This window comes from Erpetoichthys calabaricus, chromosome 4, assembly GCF_900747795.2.
Source record: "Erpetoichthys calabaricus chromosome 4, fErpCal1.3, whole genome shotgun sequence".
NCBI classification, from domain to species: Eukaryota; Metazoa; Chordata; class Cladistia; order Polypteriformes; family Polypteridae; genus Erpetoichthys; species Erpetoichthys calabaricus.
In genome coordinates this window covers 87953972-87981579 of record NC_041397.2, presented here as the reverse complement: position 1 = coordinate 87981579, position 27608 = coordinate 87953972, and the positions used below count along the sequence as shown (strand labels likewise).

At 36.6% G+C, this 27608-nt stretch overlaps 2 protein-coding genes across 4 annotated transcripts in view; one reads left to right on the top strand and one right to left on the bottom strand.

Moving 5' to 3' along the window:
* mzt1 (mitotic spindle organizing protein 1) overlaps positions 1 to 7738 on the bottom strand; it is a 44034-nt gene extending 36296 nt beyond the window's left edge. For both annotated transcript variants that reach the window (XM_028799622.2, XM_028799621.2), the window contains exons 1-2: positions 7574 to 7738; positions 4686 to 4831 (exon numbers count right to left, since the gene is read on the bottom strand). In XM_028799622.2, the coding sequence (XP_028655455.1) occupies positions 4686 to 4831; positions 7574 to 7622 (195 nt within the window). In that variant the 5' untranslated portion in view covers positions 7623 to 7738. The remainder of the gene's footprint in view (positions 1 to 4685; positions 4832 to 7573) is intronic.
* Positions 7739 to 7866: 128 nt separating this feature from the next.
* bora (bora aurora kinase A activator) lies at positions 7867 to 26179 on the top strand. 2 transcript variants are annotated; one of them, XM_028799620.2, is made up of 13 exons: positions 7867 to 8080; positions 8196 to 8243; positions 8676 to 8864; positions 10911 to 11017; positions 13024 to 13069; positions 15706 to 15784; positions 16465 to 16515; positions 16591 to 16647; positions 19336 to 19562; positions 20960 to 21107; positions 21839 to 22428; positions 25068 to 25208; positions 25603 to 26179. In XM_028799620.2, the coding sequence occupies exons 3-13, from the start codon at positions 8709 to 8711 to the stop codon at positions 25621 to 25623; spliced, it is 1623 nt and encodes a 540-aa protein (XP_028655453.1). In that variant the 5' UTR covers positions 7867 to 8080; positions 8196 to 8243; positions 8676 to 8708; the 3' UTR covers positions 25624 to 26179. The 2 variants fall into 2 exon arrangements, with proteins under 2 accessions (XP_028655453.1, XP_028655452.1); XM_028799619.2 differs by having other exon boundaries at positions 8193 to 8243.
* The last annotated feature ends 1429 nt before the right edge of the window (positions 26180 to 27608 follow it).

Below are 27608 nucleotides of genomic sequence, written 5' to 3'. Positions count from 1 at the left end.
AGCAGTGTTCAGCTCATAGACACCACCAGAGTTCTTCCTATAGACAATATTTTTGAATCTTATGAACAAATTATACTCCAAATTTAACTTCCCAGGCACCAATGTCTTTTGCTATATGCAAATTAGAATCTTTGTTAAAAGGAACTTAACCAACTTTCCACATCTCACACCTATATCAATCTCAGAGGCCATGCTGGTTAGTTTTGATGATGACTCATACAGCATTTCAAGAGTATAAAAATATTTTAAAGAATCTAACCTTCAAAGATCCTAGGGAAATCATGGGAAAAGGACCTTTCAATTAGCATCTCAGGAAATTGGAACTCATCCATAAAGTACTTTGAAAAGGTATTTGCCCCATAAACGTAATACCTTGTGCCAGCTTTAGCAGCCAGAGCTGCAATTAAACAATCCCGGAAACAGGAGGTCGGTCTTTGGCATTTGTCATAATTCAGCCAAATTGGTGGGTTTTTGACTATGAACTGCCCATTTAAGATCACACCACAACATTTCAATGGAGTTCAAGTCAGGACTTTGACTAGAGCACTCCAAAGACATTTGTTTTTATACAGTATAGCCATTTACAGGTGGACCTGCCCTTGTGCTTCCGATTATTGTCCTGCTGTATAACCCAACTGCACATACATTTCAAATAACACAATGATGTCCGAACATCCTTCTTTAGTTCTTTTTGATAAACAGAGGACTTCATGCTTACTTTAACTAAGACAAGCCACACATGCCCAGAAGCAAAGCATCACTATCACACTACAACGAGACATGACGTTCTTATTGACTCATCAATCCACATAATATTATGTCAAAACATTTTGAGTGTAGACAATGTTAGACGAGTCCTTACTTCCCTCTTGTTTAGCAGTGGTTTTTGCCTTGCAACTCTCCCATGGATACCATTCTTGCTCACGGTCTTTCTAATGGTGGAATCATGAACACCGATGTTAACTGAGCTGGCGGAAACCTGCAATTCCTTAGATGTTCATCTGGAATCTTGAATTAATTTTGTTAGGCTGGTCACACCCGGGCAGATTTACCACTGTTCCAAGTTTTCTCCATTTGGAGAGGATGGCTCCCACAGTGGTTTGCTGGGGTCCTATGGTTTTAGAGATTGCTTTGTAACTCTTTTCCAAATGATATATTTTAGTAAAATTTCTTTCTCATGAATTTTTTTTTTTTTCCCCCCAATCGAGGCATGATGTGTTACTTGTTGAAACCTTTTAGCCATCTTCACACAGCTGAAAATGTTATAATTAAGTTATGTTTAGATTCAGTTGTCTGGATGCAATCAAGCTTGGGTGTGTCCAGTCTAATTTCACCTTATTACCATTTAAGTTTGATTTGTTGGTTGGTCGAGTGACAAAGGGGGCAATTACTTTTTCACATATGTGGAACAGGCACTGAATTTGTATACCTTCATTACATCAAATGATCATTAAAAACTGTGTCATGTTCACTCAGGTCCTCTTTTTGTTATATTAAATTTGTCTGGAGATTAGATAAGTACAATATTACTAATAAGCAAAAATAGAGGAAATCTGGATGAGGCAAATACATTTTCATGGCACAATATATTGAACTAGCCATGTGCGCCCAACTACGTTGCGCGTGTTAAAGTTGTCTGTGAAGGGCTCCCTGTTTAAACGCGGCTGCCAGTCGTGAACTGGGCCCTTCGTCGCACAGCATTATGATTTTTTATAAGGGAAACAAAATTACAAAACAAAACCCTTGGACATTGATTCGATAGGAACGGCCTACTCGGAATCACTATCCGAATAGTAATTATGTGGTGGTGTAGGAGCATTTCTGCTTCTCTCCGTTCACAGTCCGACTCGTTTTCACGATGCTGTCGTTTCCTCTCACGATCTCTTCTCAACCTTTCTCCAATCTCGCAGGTTGCTTTGTGGCAATCCAAAGAGTAAGGCAGTATACACGGAGCAATGGTTATAAAAGGGGGACACATAGGTATCCAGGCTCTTTAAAGCATAAATAGGGATCACTTTACTGACTTGTGAGCAAGCCAGGGTACAACTGTGAGACGCGCAGCACTCGCCGGCTACAATGTAACAATAATAATTTCCGGAACGTACTGTTACGTTGTTATTCATTTTACCCACTGTCTTTCTTTCATTCATATGTTACGTAGGCACGTACCTTTTATCTTCGGCAATCTCATTCTCTAACCAGGCCTCAGGAGCTAACCAGCGTAACACTGTCCACCACCCCTTTCGTTATTCCGGCACATTGTTGACATCCGTGAGTAACAACAACGTACTAAACTGGAAGGTGGTCTACGCATGCGTGGAATTCACGGACAAACAAAGATCAAGATTCAGATGAAGATTATATATAAAGATTAGTTAATTTAAAGCACAACAATTTGTTTAGTTTGAATGTCTGTGTTTTGAGGTGTGACTGGAGTACTACAGTCTTCAGTAGTATAAGCCTGGAGGAGATTCTTAATGCAATGCCTATGTTTTAGCTGTCTCTCTACTGCCATCTAGTGCTTCTTCTTCTAATTAATTCAAACAGACAAACAAAGATCAAGATCCAAATAAAGAGATTATATATATATATATATATATATATATATATATATATATATATATATATATATATATATATATATATATATATATATATATATATATATATATATATATATATATATATACACAGTGGAACCTCTAGATACGAGTTTAATTCGTTCCAGCACTGAGCTTGTATAGCGAATTTCTCGTATCTAGAACAAACTTCCCCATTGAAAATAATGGAAATCCAGTTAATCCGTTCTGCACCCCAAATATATTAACATAAAAATCAATTTTCCTAACAAATAACACTGATAAATTATATATACTGTAGTCTACCTTTAATAAATAACACTGGTAAATAATATAACTGATTATTAAAAGAATCAAAACAGGTGTCCAAAGTGCAGTAGAGCATTCAATAAATCTTTAAATAAATAATCCTTAAAACAGTTGTGAAGTGGAGGTTTAAAATACACAAGAATAACAATCCTTTAACACGAGGTTAAAACGTCAAAAGGATCCGTCTTTAAAAAACAGATGACAATCCCCGGTGCTTCTTCTCTGTTAGCGTCTCACCTGCGGGCTCTGCAACAAGCGAGACACTCTTAATGCAGCTGACCTTCTCTACACCGTCCTGCTTCAGCTGTTTAGCTCACTGTTCAGCTACACGCGAGCCTGCACTCACTCACTCACTCACTCGCCTGCCTGCGCGCGCTCTCTCTCTCTCTCTCCTCTCTTTTCTTTTACTTTTTCTCCCCCTTAACCGGCTCGCGCTTCTCTATATATGCGGGGAGGACATGGCAGCTGCAGCCCATCAGCCACAGGAACAATCATGGATGTGGGCAGTTTCCCACCTGTGCACTTAAGTGAGAAACGCAGACACCGCAGATTGCGGCTCGCAACTGCTACCACGCCCCCTTGCTAAGCCGCGAGCTATACCCACAGCCTGGCTCGTGGCTCGTTACGCGAGCCAATGCTCGTATTTAGATCTGAATTTTTCGCTCATACTTTCCTCGTATTTTGAATTTCTCGTATACAGAGGTGATCGTATCTCGAGGTTCCACTGTATATATATATATATATATATATATATATATATATATATATATATATATATATATATATATATATATATATAGAGAAGATACACTATTTCTATATGCCCCAAGAATTCCATAATTCAAATAGTTATTTTGCTGATCAAATTTACTTAGTTTAAAATTGTCCAAAATGTACCCACTGCAAGGCTCAACCGGTGAGTGTTGACATGTACTCCAGCACTTTCGTCATTCTGCTGTGTGTTCAGACCGGTGTGTGTGTATATTTACTTATTTAATTAAATTAATTAAAATTACTTATTTAAAAATTTTCTGTAAGCAACCAAATTTTCTCACAGGGACAAAAAAAGTTCTATTTATTTATCAAGTACAACACATGTAGAAAGCAAAAAATAGTCAATTATGGTTATCACAACATTTCCTAAGCTACCATTATATTAAATTTTACAATGCACAAACAACACAGGGTCTGTTATGTTGATCTAATTTGTATAAATATTTTATAAATAAAAACAATTATACTTTTTAAAATTAATTTTTCTCATGTTACATGTGCTCCTAACCAACCAACCAACAACATACTAACACTATTTCTTATAAAAAAAAGCATGTGTAAATTATATTAATGGTTGGATAACATGGTCAGTATGTTACAGAAACAGCCCATGCACATTAGAATAACTGGCAAATGTTAAACTGTTTCTGTTATAAACTGGCTCTTTGTTCAGGGTTGTTTCAGGCCTTGAGCATAACAGCACAACCGTTCCATCCTGAAATGAGTTAAGGTTTTAAATTAATATTTTTCTACGGGCAAGTAACATTAAGCTGTTGCAATTTTCCCCAGACACATGACGTGCTTGGTTCTCAGCTAAATATTATTACTTAATTTAGAGCACTTCTGGCAACATTTAATTGCCCCATATATACTTCCCATCTTTTTACAATGTCAGCATATCCTCATCTCTACAACTCATATTATGCCCTTCACCAGCTCTTCCAAAAAAGTAAAGTACCGGTATACATAAATGCAAAAATATGAAATTTGAATTCTGCACATCATAATGTACTACAGGCTCACCTTTAAGGAGTCAGAAGCTTTGCGTAGCTCCTTTATTACCGAAGAGAGTGCCTCAGGGTTAATTCCTTGTTCACAAAGGCGAACACAAATAGATAAGGACTCCATATCCAAGCCAGAGTTCAAAAGTCTGGATATTTCAAGAAGAACTGAAATCAAATATAATAAAAAATGAATGCATTTTTTGTATATATCAGTAAGCAGAAAAAAAATATAAACTTGGCAAATATATATAACACAATAGGAGCACTGCATGGATATTAAATGGGGGCCCATGATCACCAGGTTTTACCGGTTTCATGCAGGAGTTAGATAGCATATTTTTAGCCAGGTTGCAATTCAGTTTATAATATGCAAAACATATACAATGTGTTAATGGCTCTTTTTCATATCTGTATAGTGATTCTTAATGCTCATTTAACAACTTGATATAACAGAGTAGCTACATCACTTCCCTTCTACTGCACTCTGCATCACTTATGCTTATTCTTACTATAACCACACAATATTCTTAAATTTGTGGTTCTGCCATACACTTGTTTCAAATTCTTCACATTCACTTGGTTTCAATATTTACTAAATGTACAGTGCAACCTGAATTGCATTTCTGGCACATAATGCACTTCTTTTAACATTCTTTATACATTCTGTATATTCTTCAATTGTGATCTTCTATGGTCGGGTGTTCTGGGCTAGTAATATCACTTCAAGAGAGGCCTACCAAATCAACTAGCTAATTAAAAGGTTAGATTCTGTTATGGGATGCATCCCGGACCCTCTAGAAGTAGCAGAGGAAGAGACAATGAAAACAAATCTGACTGCCATTATGAACAATGTTGCAGCTTGAGCTTTACAGAATCTCAAGGAAAAAAAAAAAAAAAAACAAATATTGTAGGGCGGCACAGTGGCGCAGTGGGTAGTGCTGCTGCCTCGCAGTTGGGAGACCTGGGGACCTGGGTTCACTTCCCGGGTCCTCCCTGCGTGGAGTTTGCATGTTCTCCCCATGTCTGCGTGGGTTTCCTCCAGGCGCTCAGGGTTCCTCCCACAGTCCAAAGACATGCTGGTTAGGTGGATTGGCGATTCTAAATTGGCCCTAGTGTGTGCTTGGTGTGGGGGTGTGTTTGTGTGTGTCCTGCAGTGGGTTGGCACCCTGCCCGGGACTGGTTCCTGCCCTGTGCCCTGGGATTGGCTCCAGCAGACCCCCGTGACCCTGTGTTCGGATTCAGCGGGTTGGAAAATGGATGGATGGATGGATAAATATTGTAAGAACCAACAATCACCCCCAAACACTCATATGAAGTTCTGGCTAAGAGGCACAGTTGTCAATCACAGACTTGTGTATGGGAGTAAGATTTTGTCAGATCTGCTCAGTAGAACTGGAGAATTAAATTTAAAGGTGCTGACATTCAAATAGAGCAAGTACAGCTTGCTGTGTCCACAAATTCACTATGTTAAATAAAGTTTGCTCGTTCCAATGTATATATGTAAAAAAAATTATTTTTAAGTGACACAATTTCATTCAAAAATGCACCAAAAAGTAAATTAAAAAAAATTGTTTACTCATACTACAATTTTGTCAGTCATATGTGACTAAAAATAAAATAGTGGGGGGCCCATAAAAGAATTGATTTAATTCAATTAAAATGCATAGATTCATTGAAGTGAAATTTCTAACCAGTTTAACTTTGGAAAGAAAATGACACACTTACAAAAGCTGATTAAAGCATGTAGGATAATGGTTATAATTGGAGAAACTTTCAAATTATAAGAGTTATTTATTTTGGAATCATTTAAGGAATCTATGCATTAATGGAGTTATTTCTTTTATGGGCTCCCCACTATTTTATTTTAGTCACACATGACCAACAAAATCTTAGAATAAGAAAAAAAAAATGTTTTACTGCATTTTTTAATGCCACACTGTCCTCGGCACGTTACAAAAACCTTGACATGGGTAGGAAGGTAATTTGATAGAAACGATATTCGCGACAGAGTGGAATCGAACCCACGATCTTAAAAGTGAAAAGTAACACTCTCATGTTAATTTCTCATTTCAGAAAATCCTAACCACTGTGAAACCTTACATGTGTGAAGAACTGGAAATGTGCATCTGTCTATTGGATAATCAAACCTTAAAACTTCTGAGCCAATATCGCTGAAAAGAGTATTTAGCCAAATTTGTATATAATGATGAAAAAATCTGACCCAGACAGAGGCGGCAAGTTGAATAAAAGCCACAAGCCAAGCACTTGACCAATGCTGCTTAATTTTTGTATTGAAATAATCTGACAAAACGTCAAAATCAATTAATCAAAACGATTTTTTTTTATTAATTTGTCTACATTGGTCTTGAACTTTTCGATCGTTTGATCGAAAGTCCAACACGCTAACCACTTGACCATCACCGCTAATTTTTCGTATATACTGTATGTACGTTGGCAAGATCTCCTGTAAAAGGGAGCATAATATAATATTCACCGAGCTTCTGTAAAAAGAAACCATATTTCTCACTGGTGACAAATTTCGATCGATCGATATACATACAGGTCCCAAAAACTACATTAAAGACATTTTTGTGTTTGTTAAAATACACGAAACTTATGAAAATCGGTGCAATGGATTTTTATATCTTACTGAAATATAGTTCCCTCATCAATCAATCATAAAAGATTTCATATTTTCATATATGTGACTTCTACAGGACTTCGTAATATAGAAACTTTAGATCCATTTTCAAATAGACTAGTCAAAAAAGAAGCGAATGAATGGAACGACAAAACCAATCATGTCACGGTGCAAGATAACGCTATGCACAAACGATGCACTACACACCAAGCAATTGACTTTAAATATTACTGTTACAATAAACCATAATAAAACCACATCCCTACCATCCATCGTCTCTCGCACTGCGCTCAGATTTGGAGCAACGCTGGCCATAATGCAAATATACACAACACTAACGCCTGAACGACTTCCTCAAGTCCGTCACCCGGAAGAAATTCTTCAACTGCTTCCCTAAGCGGTGAAATTTAAACCTCTCTGTAGTATTTTGTAGAATTTGTAGAAACCTTGGACCTACGAAACTTCCACAACTAGCACGTCGTTTTAATAACAAAAACGTGACAACAAGAGGAAATTTGTTTATAGTCAAATGTTCCACGCGGAGGAAAAGTATTGTGAAATTTAAAAGGCTACAGGAAATTACCATTCGAATTAAAAACCTCGTTGAATCTGATTGGTTCCTCGGTAGGGTTCCAAGATTCCCATAGGCTACGAGTGCGCGCGGGAGGTTTACCTCAAATTGAAGCCAGGATAGAGAAGGAAAATATGTAAGCTGTAGGCACTAATAGACCACGGAGAAGAAGCGCGTAGTTCGGCGGCAACTGCTGGAGCTGGTAATCTGTTTTGTTTATACTGTGTGTATTGTACCAAGTCGAACTTTTTCTCGTCTGTTGTTCTGTTGCAAGATAAATAAAAAAATAATACGTCTTTCTCTATTTCTGAAAGTAGGTGGAGCCCTGCCAATCTTTCTGTCTTCAACGTTGGATTCTCTTTAAGGTATGTGCTTATCTGAGCTTGTATTTTTAAATTTTGTATGTACGTATATTTTTATTCAATATCATTAAACAATCGCAATATTCTGTAAATGTTTTCAAATGCACTACGCCAATTTTGTTTGATTAATAAATTTAGTGACATTAGACAAATAAAATGAACCGAAAGGGACTTTTTACTTTTTTGTAAATAGCCCATTTCCTCATAAGTTCTTTGCCGAGTTTGTATAGTAAATGATTTGTGATACGTAATTCTCACTGACCGCGAGGTTTCCTGGAAAGTGCGTTATAACCAAAGGTGGACGGAATCGTTAGATTGGTTGGCTTTGGTCTTTTGATTGTTTTAATGACAAGTTTAAAATGCAAAAATGACCAAGATAATTAACTATCCACTGCTATTGCTTCATCGTATAAACAACCATATTTTTTTCAACAGATTAATAAGAAAACGAAACGTTTGGACAGAATTATGGGAGAGGCTCTGGAGGTTAAAGTCTTGTTACCTGAAACACCTGGGCGCCCTGGTCGTCTAAATCCATTTGAGAGCCCAAATGATTATCACAGTTTACATGAATCTATGTTTGCCAGTCCTTCTGTGTTCAAGTCATCTCAGGCTACAATAGCAGTAAGTCATTAACAGTAGTTTTTATTGCATTTTTTAAAGTTATTTTTAATAGTGTCCTTTATAGGCAGATTGACTGTTTAAGTTGAGGCAAATGAGCTGGAAAAATTAATATTGTTACACATATATTCCCCTCGAGGATTACCAAACTATTCACAGTGCATCACTTTTTCCACATTTTGTTATGTTACAGCCTTATTCCAAAATGGATTAAATTAATTTTTTTCCTCAGAATTCTACACATAACACCCCGTAATGACAACGTGAAAAAAGTTTACTTGAGGTTTTTGCAAATTTACTAAAAATAAAAAAAATTGAGAAAGCACATGTACATAAGTATTCACAGCCTTTGCCGTGAAGCCCTAAATTGAGCTCAGGTGCATCCTGTTTCCCCTGATCATCCTTGAGATGTTTCTGCAGCTTAATTGGAGTCCACCTGTGGTAAATTCAGTTGACTGGACATGATTTGGAAAGGCACACACCTGTCTATATAAGGTCCCACAGTTGACAGTTCATGTCAGAGCACAAACCAAGCATGAAGTCAAAGGAATTGTCTGTAGACCTCCGAGACAGGATTGTCTCGAGGCACAAATCTGGGGAAGGTTACAGAAAAATTTCTGCTGCTTTGAAGGTCCCAATGAGCACAGTGGCCTCCATCATCCGTAAGTGGAAGAAGTTCGAAACCACCAGGACTCTTCCTAGAGCTGGCCAGCCATCTAAACTGAGCGATCGGGGGAGAAGAGCCTTAGTCAGGGAGGTGACCAAGAACCCGATGGTCACTCTGTCAGAGCTCCTGAGGTCCTCTGTGGAGAGAGGAGAACCTTCCAGAAGGACAACCATCTCTGTAGCAATCCACCAATCAGACCTGTATGGTAGAGTGGCTAGACGGAAGCCACTCCTTAGTAAAAGGCACATGGCAGCCCGCCTGGACTTTGCCAAAAGGCACCTGAAGGACTCTCTGACCATGAGAAAGAAAATCATCTGGTCTGATGAGACAAAGATTGAACTCTTTGGTGTGAATGCCAGGCATCACGTTTGGAGGAAACCTGGCACCATCCCTACAGTGAAGCAGGGTGGTAGCAGCATCATGCTGTGTGGATGTTTTTCAGCGGCAGGAACTGGGAGACTAGTCAGGATAATGGGAAAGATGACTGCAGCAATGTAAAGAGACATCCTGGATGAAAACCTGCTCCAGAGCACTCTTGACCTCAGACTGGGGTGACAGTTCATCTTTCAGCAGAACAACGAACCTAAGCACACAGCCAAGATATCAAAGGAGTGGCTTCAGGACAACTCTGTGAATGTCCTTGAGTGGCCCAGACTTGAATCCGATTGAACATCTCTGGAGAGATCTTAAAATGGCTGTGCACCGACTCTTCCCATCCAACCTGATGGAGCTTGAGAGGTGCTGCAAAGAGGAATGGGCGAAATTGGCCAAGGACAGATGTGCCAAGCTTGTGGCATCATATTCAAAAAGACTTGAGGCTGTAATTGCTGCCAAAGGTGCATTGACAAAGTATTGAGCAAAGGCTGTGAATACTTATGTACATGTGATTTCTCAGTTTTTTTAATTTTTAATAAATTTGCAAAAACCTCAAACTTTTTTCACATTGTCATTATGGGGTGTTGTGTGCAGAATTCTGAGGAAAAAAATGAATTTAATCCATTTTGGAATAAGGCTGTAACATAACAAAAGGTGGAAAAAGTGATGCGCTGTGAATACTTTCCGGATGCACTGTAAATCAAAAGTATAATGCATAATTTTTTATGTCAGTCCGTGGATTTAGTTTTTCTTTTACTTGCAAGTGGTCAAGTCTTTGACAATTTTTGTTTTGAACTTAACTTTAAATATTAATACAGGTATTCTAGAATGTAATTTTAAAAGAACATTGCCATGTTTATGCCTTTGATAATTTGGCTAAAATAAGTTGTTGTGTTTTTTTTTTTTTTTTTTTTTTAATTCGGTAACATTTTCTTAAATTTGCACACTGCTTTGAAATAATGTTATTTTGAGAACTATCATTTGTTGTATAATTTTTCTTGTTTTAGTCACCTGCCAATTTCAGATGGTCAATTGATCACATTGCAAGACTGAATCCAGTTGAAATTGATCCAGAAGATGTACAGCGACAATCACAACTTTTGAGTGATTATGGGTAAGTCATTATTAAAAGAAATGCTTTTTAGCTGGCTTTATTTATGCATTGATTGGCTTTGTCATGTCATTACAGTATTTATAAAAATTGTATTTTAGCAATAGGAAAATGCCAGAAGATTTGCCATTGATGACAATAATACTAAACATCTTTCGAGGATAAAACCTCTACACAAAGGATTTTGGGGTAGCTTAAACTACTCCTCTGCTGTCTTCTATGGAAGCCTATAAGTTATTATGTATCTACTTTAACAACTTTTTTAGGTTTTCATTCACTGTAGAATTGTAGTACCAACATTCATGCGTAAACTTCGATTCTCTGTCAACTATTGACTATGCTTATTTGCAAGACAACGCACTTGAGTTTTTGAGTGAATCTCCTTGTGAAAAAGACATCTGCCAAATGATGATAAAAATATGGATTTTTTTTTTTATTATCATAGCCTTTTTATTCACCCAGATTAAGTTACTTTTGGCTGTACAATGTCTGGTCATGCTCACTTCTTATACTGTTGGGTTTTTTCTGAACATTATTTGGCCCTTTAGCTGAATAGCACCATGTTAATAGTTGGTTCCTGCCTTGAACCTGCTATTGGTTAATAGAGCAGAAATACTGTATAACTTTTTTAAACAATATTTTTATAGCAAATTTCTTTCTTGCAAGGCTTGAGAGTATGCAAAGACAAAGATGCTAGATATCCACAGCAGTTTAAATAAGCCTTAGTCTATTTTGTTCCTTATTTCTGCATCTGTTCTTTAATACATTATTGTACATTAATTGTAATACATTATTGAACCATTATGCATTATAGAAATAATAAACTTCCAAACCAGGTGGCCTTTTGTTCTAAAACTTGATTTCCAAGAATTTAGTGTTTTCCAATGTAACAAAGTAATTTTAAAACTGGAAGGTAAAGCAGTAATGTGCAGAATTATTAAAATTACAATCTGGAACTTATTCCTAGTTATGCCTTGATTTAATATCTAGATTCAAAATAACTTCAAAGGGGTAGGTTACAACTAGGGGCAGATGCTTCCTAAAGCAGGTTTTACCCACATGGTTTTCCTTAAATTAAACCCTTCCTTACCCTGTGATGGATTAGTGCCTCATGTAGTGATTCCTGTCTTGTGTACAATGCTAACGTTCCTGTGACTCTTCCCTGGATAAGCAGGTTACGAAAATGAATGGATGTTATTTCAATGTATTATTCTTGGCCAGTTTCTAAGTTAGTTGTCTTGGCTATTGAGAAAACTGGAAGATAAATTGATTATTTAGAATTAAAGAATTCAAGTTAAAGTAAACTAAGTATGAAGGGGGAAAAAATGTTGCACTATCTTCAGCAGCTCATCTGATGCTCACCAGATACAAGTACTTTAATTACACAAACATTCTTGCTTTGTAACTCCACATGGCATTTCTACTCTTAAATGGAACAAGCTTACTCCATGATGCCTTGTGATTGTCACAAATAGCCCTTTATTTTGGTCCTGTATAGTAATTCACTGGAATACTGACAAAAAGAGCTGAAGAGCTGTACATGACAGCATTTCAAAAAGCTTTCAGAAAATTGTTGCCAAATGCAATTTGTTACATGATAACAACATTTAACAACTTGACAACTGTATTGTCACTAGTAAACATACCCCTTGGCTTAGAATCTTTAAGTGAACCACCCTCCATATTATGCAAAGCCCTATCTTTCAATACACTTTTTGGATTAAAAAAAAAAAAAAAAAAAAAAGTAATCAGAGCTAGCCTATAACTTAGGCAATGCATAATAATAGGAGTACAATAATGCAGTCCAGGCCTTTGTCATACTGTAGATGGTTTTGAAACCATCCAATGAGTAGCTTTTGAATTGGAAGCTTTAAATGTCACAATTTTAATTTCTGCAGTAAGTACTGGCACAATTGCTGTGCTACCTGCAGTACAGGGTAATAATTGCATGCCAAGCTGCTTATCTGTTTAAATATTGTTTAATATAAATAATACATTTATGTGTTTAGAACAGATAAAGATATTGAAGAAAGGAGGCAAAAGGCAATTAACCAGGTATGATATCTTTTAATTAATTGGAATAAGAGTATTTTGCTCTGTGGTCAAAAAAAGTTCTGTTTGGTCTGTAAACTGGGATGTCCTTGTTTCTGTGTGTGTTTTTTTGTTCTTTGTTATTTGATAATACTATTCAAAGAATGTTTTGAGGGCTATTGGAGTCACTGCCATCTTACACCTTTCAATCTCTGTGTGTACACACCTACAAAACCAGACATGTGAAACCCTTTAGGCACATGGATATTAAGTGTGCTATCACTTTTCATGATGCACGCAAAGTAATGACAATATGAAGAATGTTAATTTATCAAGTCTTATAGAGTTCGGTTTTTACCAGTCTCTTATACACCCATAACTTTCAAGCGATTCTGCAGTAGGTATTTTGTTTAGAGATGAAGAAAACACTTTCTGCAGTTAGTAGAGACATCTTGCCCGCCTTATTATGCCTTTAGCGCAGGTATATCTGGAAAGAGAATAATCCTTGTATATACACAAGGTGAGAGTTGACTTGGAGTTAAAACATGCATTTAGACCTCATGTAATCTTCCTTATCCACTTTTCTTTGCTCGGGAGACCAAAAATGAGTTGAAAATTGTATAGACACTTTAGACCAGTGTTTCCCAACCTCGGTCCTGAGGGCACACTGCGGCTGCAGGTTTTTGTTCCAACCAGCTTCTGTTTTTAATTGGACTCCTGGGCTAAAAAAGTGATCTTATTTCCCAAGCTCTGTGTTTTGGGAACAATATAGAAATTAGAAAGCCGAGTTTGGTAAAAAAAAAAAATATATTAAAATATACCAAGCAGTTATATATGAATAATTTTTTTCTTTTTAACAATATTTTCATCTTGATTTTCATTCTACTTTTCTAGGTGTTCTAATTGTTGAATCCATTATTTACTAATTAGTGGCTCTGATGCTAAAGTAGTTGCAACCTTTCATTATTCCGTGCTGTTTGCCAGCATGTCTGCTCTGCCCATTTTTAATTGTCATTAATAAGATACAACTAAGGGGGAAAACTGCAGAGAACAGGTAAAATATAATGAAATGAACAAAATAGAGTTAAGCATTTAAATCTATAGCAAAGCAGAAATATTTATAAATGTCTTATAAATGTAAAAATCATGCTGCTGTGCTTTTCTGAATGTAGAATAAAAGAAAAATACTAGCTAATTAAATGAGATGTTTTATCAGGTGTTGTCACTGATTACGAATCTGGTTGGAACAAAAACCTGCAGCCACAGGGGGTCCCCCAGGACTGAGGTTGGAAAACACTAGTTTAGACCAGGGGTAGGCAATGTCGGTCCTGGAGTACCACAGTATGTGCAGGTTTTTGTTCCAACCCAGTTCCTTAACGAGAACTCAATTATTGCTGATGAAGCACATATTGCTTAAGTGACATTTTAATGCTTCATTTTAGTGGTCTCGCTTGTTAAGGTTCTCCAACCTTAATTGCTTATTTCAATCTTAAACTGCTGCATTCAGTGTTTTAATTGCTCCTTATTAGCAATAAGATGTAAAAGACAAAGCAGCCAGCAGTTCTCCAGCTAGCTTTTTTCCAATTACATCTGTGTGTGTTCATCATGCACGGTTTGATTTAATAAAACACTTAATAGAAAAATGTGACAGACTGAAAATGATCTGTTTTAGGCTTCAAATCATTTGGATGATATCCTTGGAAAGGAAAAAAATCTACGATATAAAAGCCTTACATTGCACAGACTAACAAGCCATAAAATTAAATAAGGTCTGAGATTGGTAATGATTGGTTTCTAATTAAGCAATTGGGTTGGAATGAAAACCTGTAGCCACTGCGGCTCACCAGGACCGACATTGCCTACCCCTGTTTTACATCATCTTGTTAATAAGGAGCAATTAAAACACTGAATGCAGCAGTTTAAGATTGAAATAAGCAATTAAGGTTGGAGAACCTTAACAAGCGAGACCACTAAAATGAAGCATTAAAATGTCACTTAAGCAATATGTGCTTCATCAGCAATAATTGAGTTCTCGTTAAGGAACTGGGTTGGAACAAAAACCTGCACATACTGTGGCACTCCAGGACCGACATTGCCTACCCCTGGTTTAGACTATTCCCTGGGTGGCAGATTGCATGGAAAAAATCTAACCTGTGGTAGAGAGAAAAATACATTTAATTTGACGTTATTGTTGTGTGAAGTTTGCAGTAATAAAGGGGAACTTTGTGCTTGGGTAGTTTTTATATAAAAAAAAAAAAAATGCTGCTGCTGGGTTGGTCGCCAGTCATTTATGAGCATATATTGAAATTTGTGGGTGCAGAAAATTAAGAAATTTCATTATTTGTGGCATCTGACATGTAGGATGTTGCTTTCTTTTAAACATGCATTTCTACACTTTTGGTTTTTGTCTTTTTCCTCCCACCTCAGTCTTTTCTTATTGCTTTCAGCAAGAGAAGAAAAAAAAGTTCAGCTGTGTTATTCTTTTTTGTGTATTTTACTTCAATCACACACAGAAATTTTGTTTTTATTGTGTGGCCTAATATAAATAGTAGCTTTAAGTTGTAGTTGAGTAAAATTTTGCACGCTGCTTTTTTCAAAATTAGACTAGCATTTCCCCTTTACAGCAATAAAATCAACTTTTTTGAATATTTGTTTTGCAGTTTTTCAGCAAAAACATGATTGTTCCTTCACCTTGGACCCAAGAAGTAAAACCAGCCACACAGTTAAATTCTACAAACTGTATGTTTATTTGTTTTGATTCTTTACAATATTTCAGTTAAAGAATGCTCATTCTACAACTGTTCTAAGTAAAGGCTATATATCAAAGTACTTTAGACCAATGCTACAGATGAAAGGCTACATCATGGTCAATAGTGGTGGTGTTTTTTTTGTTTGTTTGTTTGTTTTTAAGGTAATTTGTAAGTAATTCCAAGTGTAGTACAGTCCTTTTTTTTTTTTTTTTTTTTTTTTTTTTTTTTTTTCCCCCTCCAGTTTCAAGCTTTAAGACATCCATTGCATTTATTGTGTCTTGTTAAAGCTATTTTAATGTGAGGTCACTTATCTAAACTGTTTAGTATAAAGCTCTTTAAGCCAGTCCACCTAGATCACACTCTTCAGGACAGGAGTGTACCAAAAAACTCTCTTCTGGATATATTGCATTAATGTTATGCATTCAGCACTCTGACCAAATCTGGACATGGTACTTCAGAAGCTATATTTTACAGTGAAATTGCAAAAGCCTCACTCTGTAGTTTTTTTATGGTATAGCCAAACTTTAACTTTTATGTTAGGGAATACAAATAAATCAAGGTAAAACATAATCTATTGCAAAGTCTCTTTCGAATACTTGTGAAGTCCATCTTTGGCCTCTGGTGCATTACAGCAGCTGTAATTGTGACACTGTTTTAATTACATTTCAGGTCCCAGTTCTTTAGAACACAAAGGGAATATTTCATCTATGAAAGTAAACGGTTAGTACAGATCATATTAAAAACATTTTTTTTTGTACATTCCTTCAGTCTAATTTCTATATTTCTAACTTATAGCTGCTTGCCAGACTGTCCTGTCATTACCTCTTAATTTTGATCTTGAAAAAATTTTGGGTAAGTGTTTTTCTTAGTTAATATATTATTAATGCTTTGAATATTGCAATTACAAAAAAAGGCTTTGTCTGAAACTTCGTTAGGATTTTCTCTTTGTCATTTTTATTTTATTTTTTTTTGGCGTGTAATGCATTAATTTGTTTGAGAAACAACCAGGAAATTGTGTAGTAATTCTGATAATATCAGATCGTCAAAAGACATCATCTTTTTTTTTCTTTTTTTTTTTTCTTTTTTTTGTCCTTTCCTCAACAATTCTCCCTGCAAATCTCCAACCCCAATGTTGGCTTTAACATTGCCATCAATATGTGGCCTAGGCTACGATGATAATTTGAAGTGGCCTCATCAGCAGGAGGTTGTCTTGATAATCCTGATTAGTAAGTGAGTGTGATGACAAAGCAGTTTTTTTTGTTTTTTTGGTTTTGTTTTTTAGTCTCATTTCAGTGTTGCACCAGTAACATGTTGCCACCTTTCTTTAAAGTGTAGTAGTGTTTATGACAAAATCCCTGTACCACAAACTGTTTCACACTGCATTATTAATGGTTTATTAAACAATAATTTTACTAATTAACTATACAGTTTTCCCTCCAGATTCACAAATTTGACATTTTGTGGTTTTGGTTGTTCACAAGCTGTTCATGAACAATCAATTAAATAGGAATATTCTTACCGCTTTCTGAAGGACCACAGAAGCTCATAGACAATGTGTAAGCCAACAATATATAAGCAATGCTGAAAATTTGTATCACACAGCATCAGAATATGTAAATTAGTGGTAATTACCATTTGTTTAAGTGCATACTCTAATAAGTTACTTTTTGCTTTTATTTATTTTTTTTAAACTTGTGATTTACACCTGGTACCTTATGCCTTCGCTGCTTTCTTATTCGACAAATCTGGACATCTCCTCAGCTGGTTTACACTCTGCTCACTTGCGTTCTCTCTTTTATCCATTGTTCTTAGCTTGTGCTTCCTTCTCAAATTGCTTACTATCGATTTCTTTTTCACCTTTCTTATTGCCTTTCTCCTTTTTATCCAGGCATGTTTCTTTTCAACACATGTTAATGCAGTGCTGAATTGTCATCATCCTTCTTTCTGTCAGATATTTTTATATGTAATTTTTACTTTTTTTTTTTTTCTTTTTTTTTTATACATATTGTGCCTTGTGGAGTAATTTACTTGCAGTCAAGCATGAGTTGGTAGTATGAAGAAAGTCAATGCTACAATACTGTTCAACATCTGATATTCTGTTTTCTGAACTTTGTTATCAAATTAGTATTGAAATAGTGATTCTTGTGACATCCCTAGTCCGATGTAGTATAGACCATAGTAACCACCATCAAAGCTGATTGCCCTTCCTGCAGTTGTGTGGACTTCCTCTTTGATTGTTATTTATTTCAGTCTATCATGAGCCACATTTTTGTCTGTGATGATCAGCAGTTTTAAATATGGAGCGCTAGGGCTTCGGATGGGTGTGGGTTGTAGCATGGCAAGGCAGCTCCAGAGGTGAAGGACTGATCGTGCATTCACATGCATTGACTTTTAAGCTACAATTTAGCCCCTGGTTGTTGTTTGGGTTACCTATTTAAGGAAAGGAAATTGCCTTCATCTTTGACCTCACTGAGCTCTTAAATCTGGCTTAATCTGTTTCATAAATGCGTGGTTGGCTACAACCAGGTTTTATGGAAAAGAATTAGACACATTTCAGTGAATATCTAATTACCTTGTCCTGATTTCACACTAATCATGCTTTTTGGGACCCCTGATATGCATAGATGGAGGTGTACGAATGCCATATTGGACTGAAATCTCCATTGAGGGTAATTTTTATGTCCTGTCTTGCACCCGAGTTAAAAATTTTATCTGGCACATATCATATTAAAAGACACTTACTTACAAATAATTAGTTTATATTGGGATAGGATTCTGTGACCCTGCAATAGAAGAAGTTTCAGAAAATGGGTAGTGAAAACTTTATAATTTACAAACTGTAAGGTATGTTGCATGACTATTTACAATACTTGTCAATTTTCATTTCTCACAAAGATATAGTTAACAAGTGCACAGTGATATATTCGTATCTCGCCACAAAACTTCTCACTTTAACATAAGCTGCCTTTCAGGGAAACTAAGAAGTACTACATTTTCTTTTCTTCAATGTCTGCTTTATTGAAGTTGGGGCTGCATGCCAGGAAGAAACATATTCTGTTACGTTGCATAGTTTAAATACAATAAAGAGCACTAAAGTCTTTATGTAGTGTAATATGTGATCAGTTGACTGCTAAACAGTCTGAATATAAATATTGTTGTACTTTAGTGCAGAGCTTTGACAATGTGTACAGTTTGAAAGATATAAAATGTGAATTTAGACTAAAGTATCGTGATCCTACATGTGGAGGAAGCCTCGTCTATTAAGCTCAAACAAACAAAAAAGTAGTTTTCATGTTGGTAGATTATCTTTGTCCTTAAAGGTCCAAAAATATTTAGACTCTAATAGTGATTTGAATATAAACGGACAAAGTGAAGTGAATGTAAATGTGATGGTTGTGGGTGGGGTTTTTGCTCCATGTTCAAAATATATATGTATACCCTTGCCTGCTTACCTGAACACTATTTAAACTATGCAATTATTCAATTAATTATAACCTTTTTTTTTTTTTTTTTTTTTTTTTGGTGTTTGTGCATGTATAGGTGATTACTGTAGAGCAGATGAGTCAGATCAGTCGCATGAAAGCTTTGGATCAACATCTCTTCGAAGAAAACTGTTCATTGATGGTAGTGGGAGTGACTCTGAGATATCCACATCTCCTATACCTGGAAGAGATCCCTGTGTAGAAGATGTGAACTCTGTTGGGTTACACGGCCCATTAGATTTGTCCCCTGTCCATTGTAAAATTTCAGTTGAAACGCCTAGCTCAGTAAGTAATCTTTATCGTCTCCCTTTTGGTTTTCTCATAAGCAAGATACCTGGGTGCAGGTGTGGCTTAGGGAGTATTTGCTTTATGTACCCGATTGTTGAATATGTGCTATTTGTGAATGATATCAAGCTCTTGGGCTTGTGATTATAATTTCTAAAGCACAGTGGACTTGTTAGAGCATCCTCTGGCATTAGGCTAGCGTATTCAAAATCTGAGTGTACATCATCTTGTTCACTTAGGGAAAGAGAGCGGCTGCGTTGAGAATGATTTTTAGGTGCCTAGGACGGATCTCAGGAGTTAGTGCACAGGTAAATTTGTGTTTGGCCAATAGATTTGTGCAGACTTGGCAGTACTGTAGTGGTAAAAATAGGAGTCCGACAAAACACTTGGTTTACGTCTCTTATGTACACTCTTGCTCATGATCACATGTAATGGTGAAAATAATGGGATCTTGGGTACAAATGGCAGAAATTGTCAGATTTGCTTCACAAAGTGTGGAACATGATTCATTCATCTGTAGTTTGAAATTTAGCTGCTCCTCCCCTTGATCATGAAGATCTAGTTGGTCATGTGAGCTGTAAATGTATCTGAGCTGGGCTGGGAATCCCCTGAGAGGACATGGAGGGAGTTTTTGGGGGCATACAGGAAATTTCCTACATTCTATGCCTGTTAACTACCATGATCTACAGCGGAGACGTTACTTAATGTGGGGAAAAAATACTACAATAAATCAAGTTTCACATATTTCATCTATATTATTGGATCTTACTATTTAATAAGCTAACAAGTATTGTGGTAGACAATAGGACTTTAGGGAGTTTCAAAACTAGTCTTGATGTTATTTTGGAAGAATAAAGTGGATAGGTCTAGTGAGCTTTGTTGGGCTGAATAGCACAATCTAGATGAGAACGGGCCAATGTTCTATCTGACATTATACTGTAGAAAAGTCATTTTCTTCCTCCAGCTTAGCTGATAAGTACCCTAAAAAGCTTTCACCCTGGTAAGCCAGTCTTATTCGTGTGTGTGTGTGTGTGTGTGTGTGTGTGTGTGTGTATGTATACATGGCATTCGTAGTCTGAATCACAATCTAATTGTATGGGTGGTTGCCTACCAGGTAACGATTGTGGTTGGTCAGCAAGTTGGCTAACATCTGCCACGGTGCCCTCTTTTAGTTGTGAGAAGCAGATCATTGCCGACGTCCAAGGTTCGATTCCCCGAGAGGGGGGTGCAGTGAGTGTGTACACCTGATGAGCCCAGAATTAGGGTGAAACACGTGTTGCGTACTATTTGCATTATTTGACAGTAAACTATTTCAACTAATATAATATATATAATCAGATTTGTAATTTGTTTTTTTTAGTGGCTTTGTTTTCTTTTTCTCTTTTTTACTTAATCAGGGTCAGTTTTCTTCCAGTCCTATTCAGGGAGGTCGAAGAGCATATAGTTTAGGAAGTATGGCAAGTCCTTCATTCCCTGAAAGCTATTGTGCAGCTTCGCCAGCATTCTCTCCAGTTACACTTTCACATGGAAAGACACCTGCATCAGGTATGTGTAATTTGTTTTGGTTATGATAATAAAAGCTTGTTCAAAAAGTTAGGTTTACATAAAAAAACTATCTCTGAAAATAGTAGGTTTTAATTTTTGGCTACAAAATGCAATACATTTTGAAAATTATTTTATACTATCCAATGCTCTCTTCAACGGACACCATTAAGGACATAAAGGATATACTTGTAATAAGCAAAAACCTTCTTACACTCAAACCTGTTGTACTTTTGTGTGTGTTTTGACTTTCAGTTTTTTAGGTCTTCGTCTGTCTAATCATTTTACTCACACATTAGCTGCCTAAAGTTAAAAAATGCAAGGGAAAATGTACTGTATGTGCAACACCTTGTTTTTTTTTTAAATGCTTCTCCAAGAGTGCCATTTCAAACAGTAAATGCTTTTAATTGTTGTACATGTTTTAATGTAAGTGCAGACACTGTTGCCACTATATACTTTAATCAGTGGTACAGACACCTAGCAATGTGGAGTCAAATTAATTTCATACATGAAATGTTTATTAAATCGAGCACAAAGGGTTAACTGTATGTGACTACAGTTTCCACTTAAGTTGGAAAAATGTAATTTGTTGTTCCACTTCCTTTGCTTAATATTAACGTATAAAATGTAACTTTTTTTTTCTTCTTAGAAATAAGAATGATGTAAGACTTGGGCAAATGACAAAACAACCTTTTACATTTTTTTTTGTTTGTTTTTTTTAATTTTTATTTCAGGAGAATGTCCTTTTAATTTCCGGTCACCTGTATGCATGACTTCAGACAGCTTGTGCTACAAAGCTAATCATTGTACGCAAAGTCCATATGTGGAGGGCTGCTCACCTATCAGAAGCTGTTACATTGTTGGTACTAATCATCATAGAAGTAAAATGCATGGCACACCTTCACCAGACTGTTTAACTTTTATAAATGTTGCAGTTGGTGAGGAAAAAGAAAATTTGCAACCAAATAGCAGCACATCTCCCACAGATATGGAAACGGTGCTGCAATATTCAGATGTTAAAGTAGTAAAAAGTGAACCTTTAACTTCTGGTGCCAAAACTGACACAATTGCTGTTGAGTTTATTCGTGTAAGAAGGCCTTTAGAAAAGATTGAAGAACTAAAAGAAAACAACACAATTGACATGACGGACAATACTGAACCTGCAGAGGAAGACAACACTTGGACAAAGGAAGCTGCAGGAGCCAACATTATTCCTTTGACAAGTTCCAGGACTGGAAGCCTGTGCAATGTGGAGACCTCGCACATATATTTGTCACTCTTAGCAGAAAGTAGTGTCATCCCTAGTGACTGCAATAGCATACAGGTATTCTGTTTTTCCTTTTTATTTTTTTGAAGTGTGCACATGCTTCATATACTTGTTGTATAAATTATGTATTTCAAGTATATTTGTGCACTTTTTCCCAAACTTGCAGATCTGTTTCAGACATATTTAGCCAAAAGACCCTAATAAATATGTTGAGTTCATCCATCCATTCTCCATCCCGCTATATGCTAACCACAGGGTCACGGGAGTCTGCTTGAGCCAATCCCAGCCAACACAGGGCGCAAGGCAGGAAACAAACCCTGGACAGGGCGCCAGCCCACCGCAGGGCTGTTGAGTTAAAATGTACAAAAACTACTGGGGAAAATTTCTGGAATAACTACTCCCAACTGATAAGCTGTAATTTTATTATGCTTTTAATCTGCCTGTAAAAACTACTCTTGGTAGCATTCAGCACATGCAGCATAGTCCTGCACACATTGTATATTGGCGGTCTGCAGCTTCCCATCTACCAATAGCAAAAGTAAATCTTTTGTGAAGTTCCCATGAGAATGTCTTGCTAGTTTCATTGGTGGTCATTATGATTCTGTGTTTCCAGCTATTTAGTTTCGCAAATGCTTTCCTTTAGTACAGGATTACATTGTTCACTCCAGCCTGTGGTGTAAAGTGTTTTTATTTGTATTTATTTATTTTTTCCTACTTCATACACCAAGCTCCAAGAGCCAAGGTATACCATATCTCTCCTCCTATAAAACATATCTTTCTTTAGAAACATATAAGTCTGTGATAGTGTTGATCCATTACTGATGATTGCATATACACATAAAAACATCAGACTGGTTAAATGAAGCTTGCACCCGTTCCAGCTTTCAGAAAGTTATGCCCCAAATAATGAACGATGGATCAGCAGAGGAGTCCCATGAGCCTTCTGTTTCACTTAGGTGTGCTAATTAATCTACATTGCAGTTTAAGAAAAGCAAGCAGAAGGGACCTGAAAGTATTTGTCTGGACTTACTACTGTCCCACCTGTGAAATGTAAAGCTACTTCCAGGGTAAAGTGTTCATATTCTGAGAGGATAAGAAATTGGAACTGAAAATGCGGCATAGTCAAATTTCCAACAGCAGAAGTTGACCTACATGTTTCTCTTAAATTTGGAAAACATTCAGCCTTTTACTTGCTGATTGCATGATACAACTTTACAGTTACCTGGTATAATTAGTGCCCTTCTGGGTATTTGAGACTTGAAGGAAGAATACATCATTTCATACTTCTGAATATTTTCACATTTTTGTTGTGAAATTCGCTTATGGCAGCAGAGTCCTAGTTCATCTTCTTTCAACAATATTAGATTTAACTTTTTGTTTATTCAAATAAGCAATGAATTTGTTGTAAAGCAAGTACTGACCATGGTAAACTGGCATTGACTTTTTGTTAAGTGTAATTGAACGTTAGAAATGCTAGGTCTGTCCTTTTCCCACTTTTGCTAATTGAGTAATCTTCACTCTTCCTTGTTTGCTATTGCAGTGCTGTCGTAGCAAAATGTGGTCACTCTGTTAATTCTTTGTAGCATACTTGGATAGTTTTGAGTTTAAGTGAGCGTTATTTTTGGGTATCAAATGCACTATGTAAATCATTTGTGGAGTTCAGAAATCCTTATTTGTTTTATAAATAAATAAAAACATCCTTAGCCTTCTTCCCAACACGGAGAAGGGGATGTTGAAAGCAATGTGCTACTAAGGAGTCAGCCATGATTGGTTTTAGAGCAGGATTAGAGGAGAACAAATGTGAGAGATGGAGCCGGTCTTCCAAAATTAACTTTCTATATCGAGGCAGCATGGTGTACTTCAGGTAATGCTGCTGAATATTTTTAAATTTTAGGTGATCTCTAACATCCGTTCACACATGCCTACCAACCGCGGAAATGGTGAAATGTGTGTCTGAATTAGTTATGAGAAATGGTAATGTGTAAAAAGAAAAAAATAAAGTGAATTCAGTTCTAATCTGCCAAAAAAAGATTGACACACCCACCTTTAACGAATGTATAGAATATCCAAATACAAAATAACAAACTAATCATCACTTTTTATAAAAGTAGAATCAAGTTGATTGAATATCCTTGTTTATTGTCTGTATATTATAATAAAATGCCTGTTGGAGAACACGGCTCTTTGCTTCAAGTTATAACCATACCAATGGTGACTAAATTAAATACAACACGATGCTGAGAAATATTTAGGTTGTCTCATGGTAATTTTGTTGTTATTGCTTACCTGAATATGTGCTTTTGATATTCATATCTGTGTATTTAATGCAATGATTGTCTTGCAATTAGTTTAAAATGTCCGTATGTCGCTGGGCAGAGGAAAATGTTTGAGGTAGTAGTACAATATGAAAAGTTGACTTGGGCATGGCCGGTTGTTTACATATGTAGAATGCGCCTCATAATTCTACACTTTAGTAATTGCAGAGGTTTCCCCTTGGGGAGTATTAATACAGTATGCCAAATTTGAATTACCGAGTAGACTTTTAAAGCTGCCTTTGGTGTTACTGTCTGGTTGAGAATCAAACTGCAGGCTGTATTTTTAATTCTCTTTACTGTCATGTCATTAAGATGTTCCTGCTGTGCATCTTTTCTTTTTGAGTGATATTAAATCAACTTTTATTTTTTGTGTATTTCTAGGTGGACAGCGGTTATAACACACACTCTGCTGCCAGTATAAGTGACTGCATTATCTCAGAGTACAGTGGGAAAGAGTATGTGGATGTTCACACAACTGATGATGCACTCTTTCCTCATAAACTACTACCCTTAAGATCAAAGGTAAAATACATTTGTCCTCTGGTAATCTTCATGATGACACTTGCCTTTATTTTTTTAATCTGACATTTTTCTAGCCAAATCTCTCAATTTTACTCAGAATTGCACCTTTTTCAAATACTAGTAAGGAAAGAACATTTTCTTGTATGCAGTCCCTTTAATGTTTCCTTCTATATGGAGATCTTTCCCAGAGTGATTAGTAATAACCTGCGTTTTGGCCAACACAACATGCATCTTCACTCTCCTGTTAACACCTAAGAGCATATCCTGTTAAATTGAGGCATGGTACCTAAGAGAGATTAGCTGTCTGGAGGGAAAAAAAAACTATATAAATGAAAGTATTTTAATATATATGAAACCAAATCTAATGTGTTTAATGAAATGTTTTCACCTCCAGTTACAGCACCTGTACAACTGATCTTGGAAGATGTCGTTCCTGTTGGCGATTTTTAATCTCATGGACATTTTTCAGGGGTGAATAACCACTGGTGTTTACATTAACATTAGTTTGCCTACAATGAAAATTGATCTGAACTTCTTTGTATGCTCCGAATTCCCACATTGATAAAGTGAAAGCAGTTGCTGCTTATAAAAATGACATTTTTGAAAAGTGTATAATTCTCCAGTACTGAAGTTTTAAATTTTTATTATACAGTAATTTGCAAAAATAAGTTTACTGCACCATTAGAACAAAAACAAAATACAATAATTAGTAATAGTGGAAAATGTTTTAAAATCACAGGATCTCCTGGTTTACAATGGTTGTTACAAGTATAAAATGGTGCATTTTAAATTGTCCATTGAATTTAACATGCTGGTGCAGCTTCAGGTAATCATATTTTGTGTCATATATAATTTTTTTTTTTTTAATTGCAGTTGTATTTATTTTTTATATATATTGAGATATGCAAGCACACCAAGTAAATTAGGGCCATAGAACTAATAAATAAATTGCTTTTATATTATATCTTTGCCTTTTGTACACTTTGATTCTTATGCACTACATATAGTACATAGAGTGTGTAGCACACTATTGTGGAAAATCCTGATAAAAGATGTGTCCATTTGTATCTGGTTTAAAAGAAAAAAAGACAGAAAAAATAGCTCTAGAGTAGTTTGCTATGTGGCACCCGGCTGGGGTTCATGCCCGGCCGGGATGCCCAGGAGGACCGGAGGAGGGCTTGTGCCTCCTCCAGACCACGAGGGGGCGACCGCCCTGGTTGCTTTGGGGGCCACGGGTACAGAGCTTGGAAGCTCTACCCTGTAGGGGCCCGGGGGCGCCCCGATGCCTTGGGGATCCTGGACCCCAGCGTTTCCGCCACACCCGGAAGTGCTGGGGGGGAGAAGGGACACCCGGAGTGCTTCCGGGTACGTAGCCGGCACTTCCGCCACACTGGGGAAGTGTGTGGAGCACCTGGAGCACATCCGGGTGTGTATAAAAGGAGCCGCCTCCCGTGAGACGGAGACAAGAATTGGGTGGAAGTTGGATGATGTCGGGAGGAAGGCAAGGAGGCGGCCTGAAGAGAGAAAAGGCATTGTTGTGTGGCCAGGACTTTGGGGTTTGTTAGCACAATAACTTTGGAAATATGTATAATAAACGTGTGTTGGGTGACATGAGTGTGTCTGCCTGTCTGTGTCCGAGCCAGTCTCCACAGCTACTATTGAACATTTATCTGCAGCGTGTCTGAAAACAATGCTGTCTCATTTGTCGCAAGCATTTCTTTACAAAAAGGGTCATAGGAATCTGGGACAAATTGCCATGTCATGTAGTTGAAGCAGAAACTTGGACTACATTCAAAAAGTACCTGGTGAGGAACTGGGAACTTTCAGTGGTTCCGTGGCAAAAGGAAGGAAATAAAAATCAGACAAAATGCTTTATTTACAACTTTTTAAATAATGAAATTGTATACTTCAGTGTATTTTAATAATATCATCACTTTGATAGTGTGGTTGCCAATTGCATGTTTTTCAAATTCTAGTTGAAGGCTACCGTATATATGCACATGTTGCGTTGCGGACTTCAAGCAGTTCACGGCACCCTACACACAGTGCATTGAATGCTAAAATATGCCTAATGGTGGACACTTTTTTAAAAAGGAAACATTCTGAAGAAAACCCTTCTTGAAGTTCTGCTTTAAATTCATCTAAGGAGTCGTATCCTAAAGCAAAATCTAAATCCAGAAAGTACAAAGCTTCAGGAGTAGTTTGGATTTGTGCAGGCTAAGAAAAAAGATGGATGTGATTACCCTAAATGTGTTCTTTGTCAGTACATTCTGTCAAATGAATGTCTAAATTGAAAAGATACCTAGAAGAACAGTATTCAGCTGATGATGGGGAAACGTTGACCTTTTCCAAAGGAAAACAGCACTGCTTGTGAAACGAGTGAGCACTTTTACACAGCAA

Excerpts from the sequence above, each read along its gene's own strand:
- bora (XM_028799620.2), top strand. The coding sequence starts at position 8,709 with ATGGGAGAGGCTCTGGAGGTTAAAGTCTTGTTACCTGAAACACCTGGG. Across the intron at positions 16,516-16,590 it reads TTCATCTATGAAAGTAAACG|CTGCTTGCCAGACTGTCCTG; the intron begins GTTAGTACAGAT and ends TCTAACTTATAG. Across the intron at positions 25,209-25,602 it reads TACTACCCTTAAGATCAAAG|TTACAGCACCTGTACAACTG; the intron begins GTAAAATACATT and ends TTTCACCTCCAG.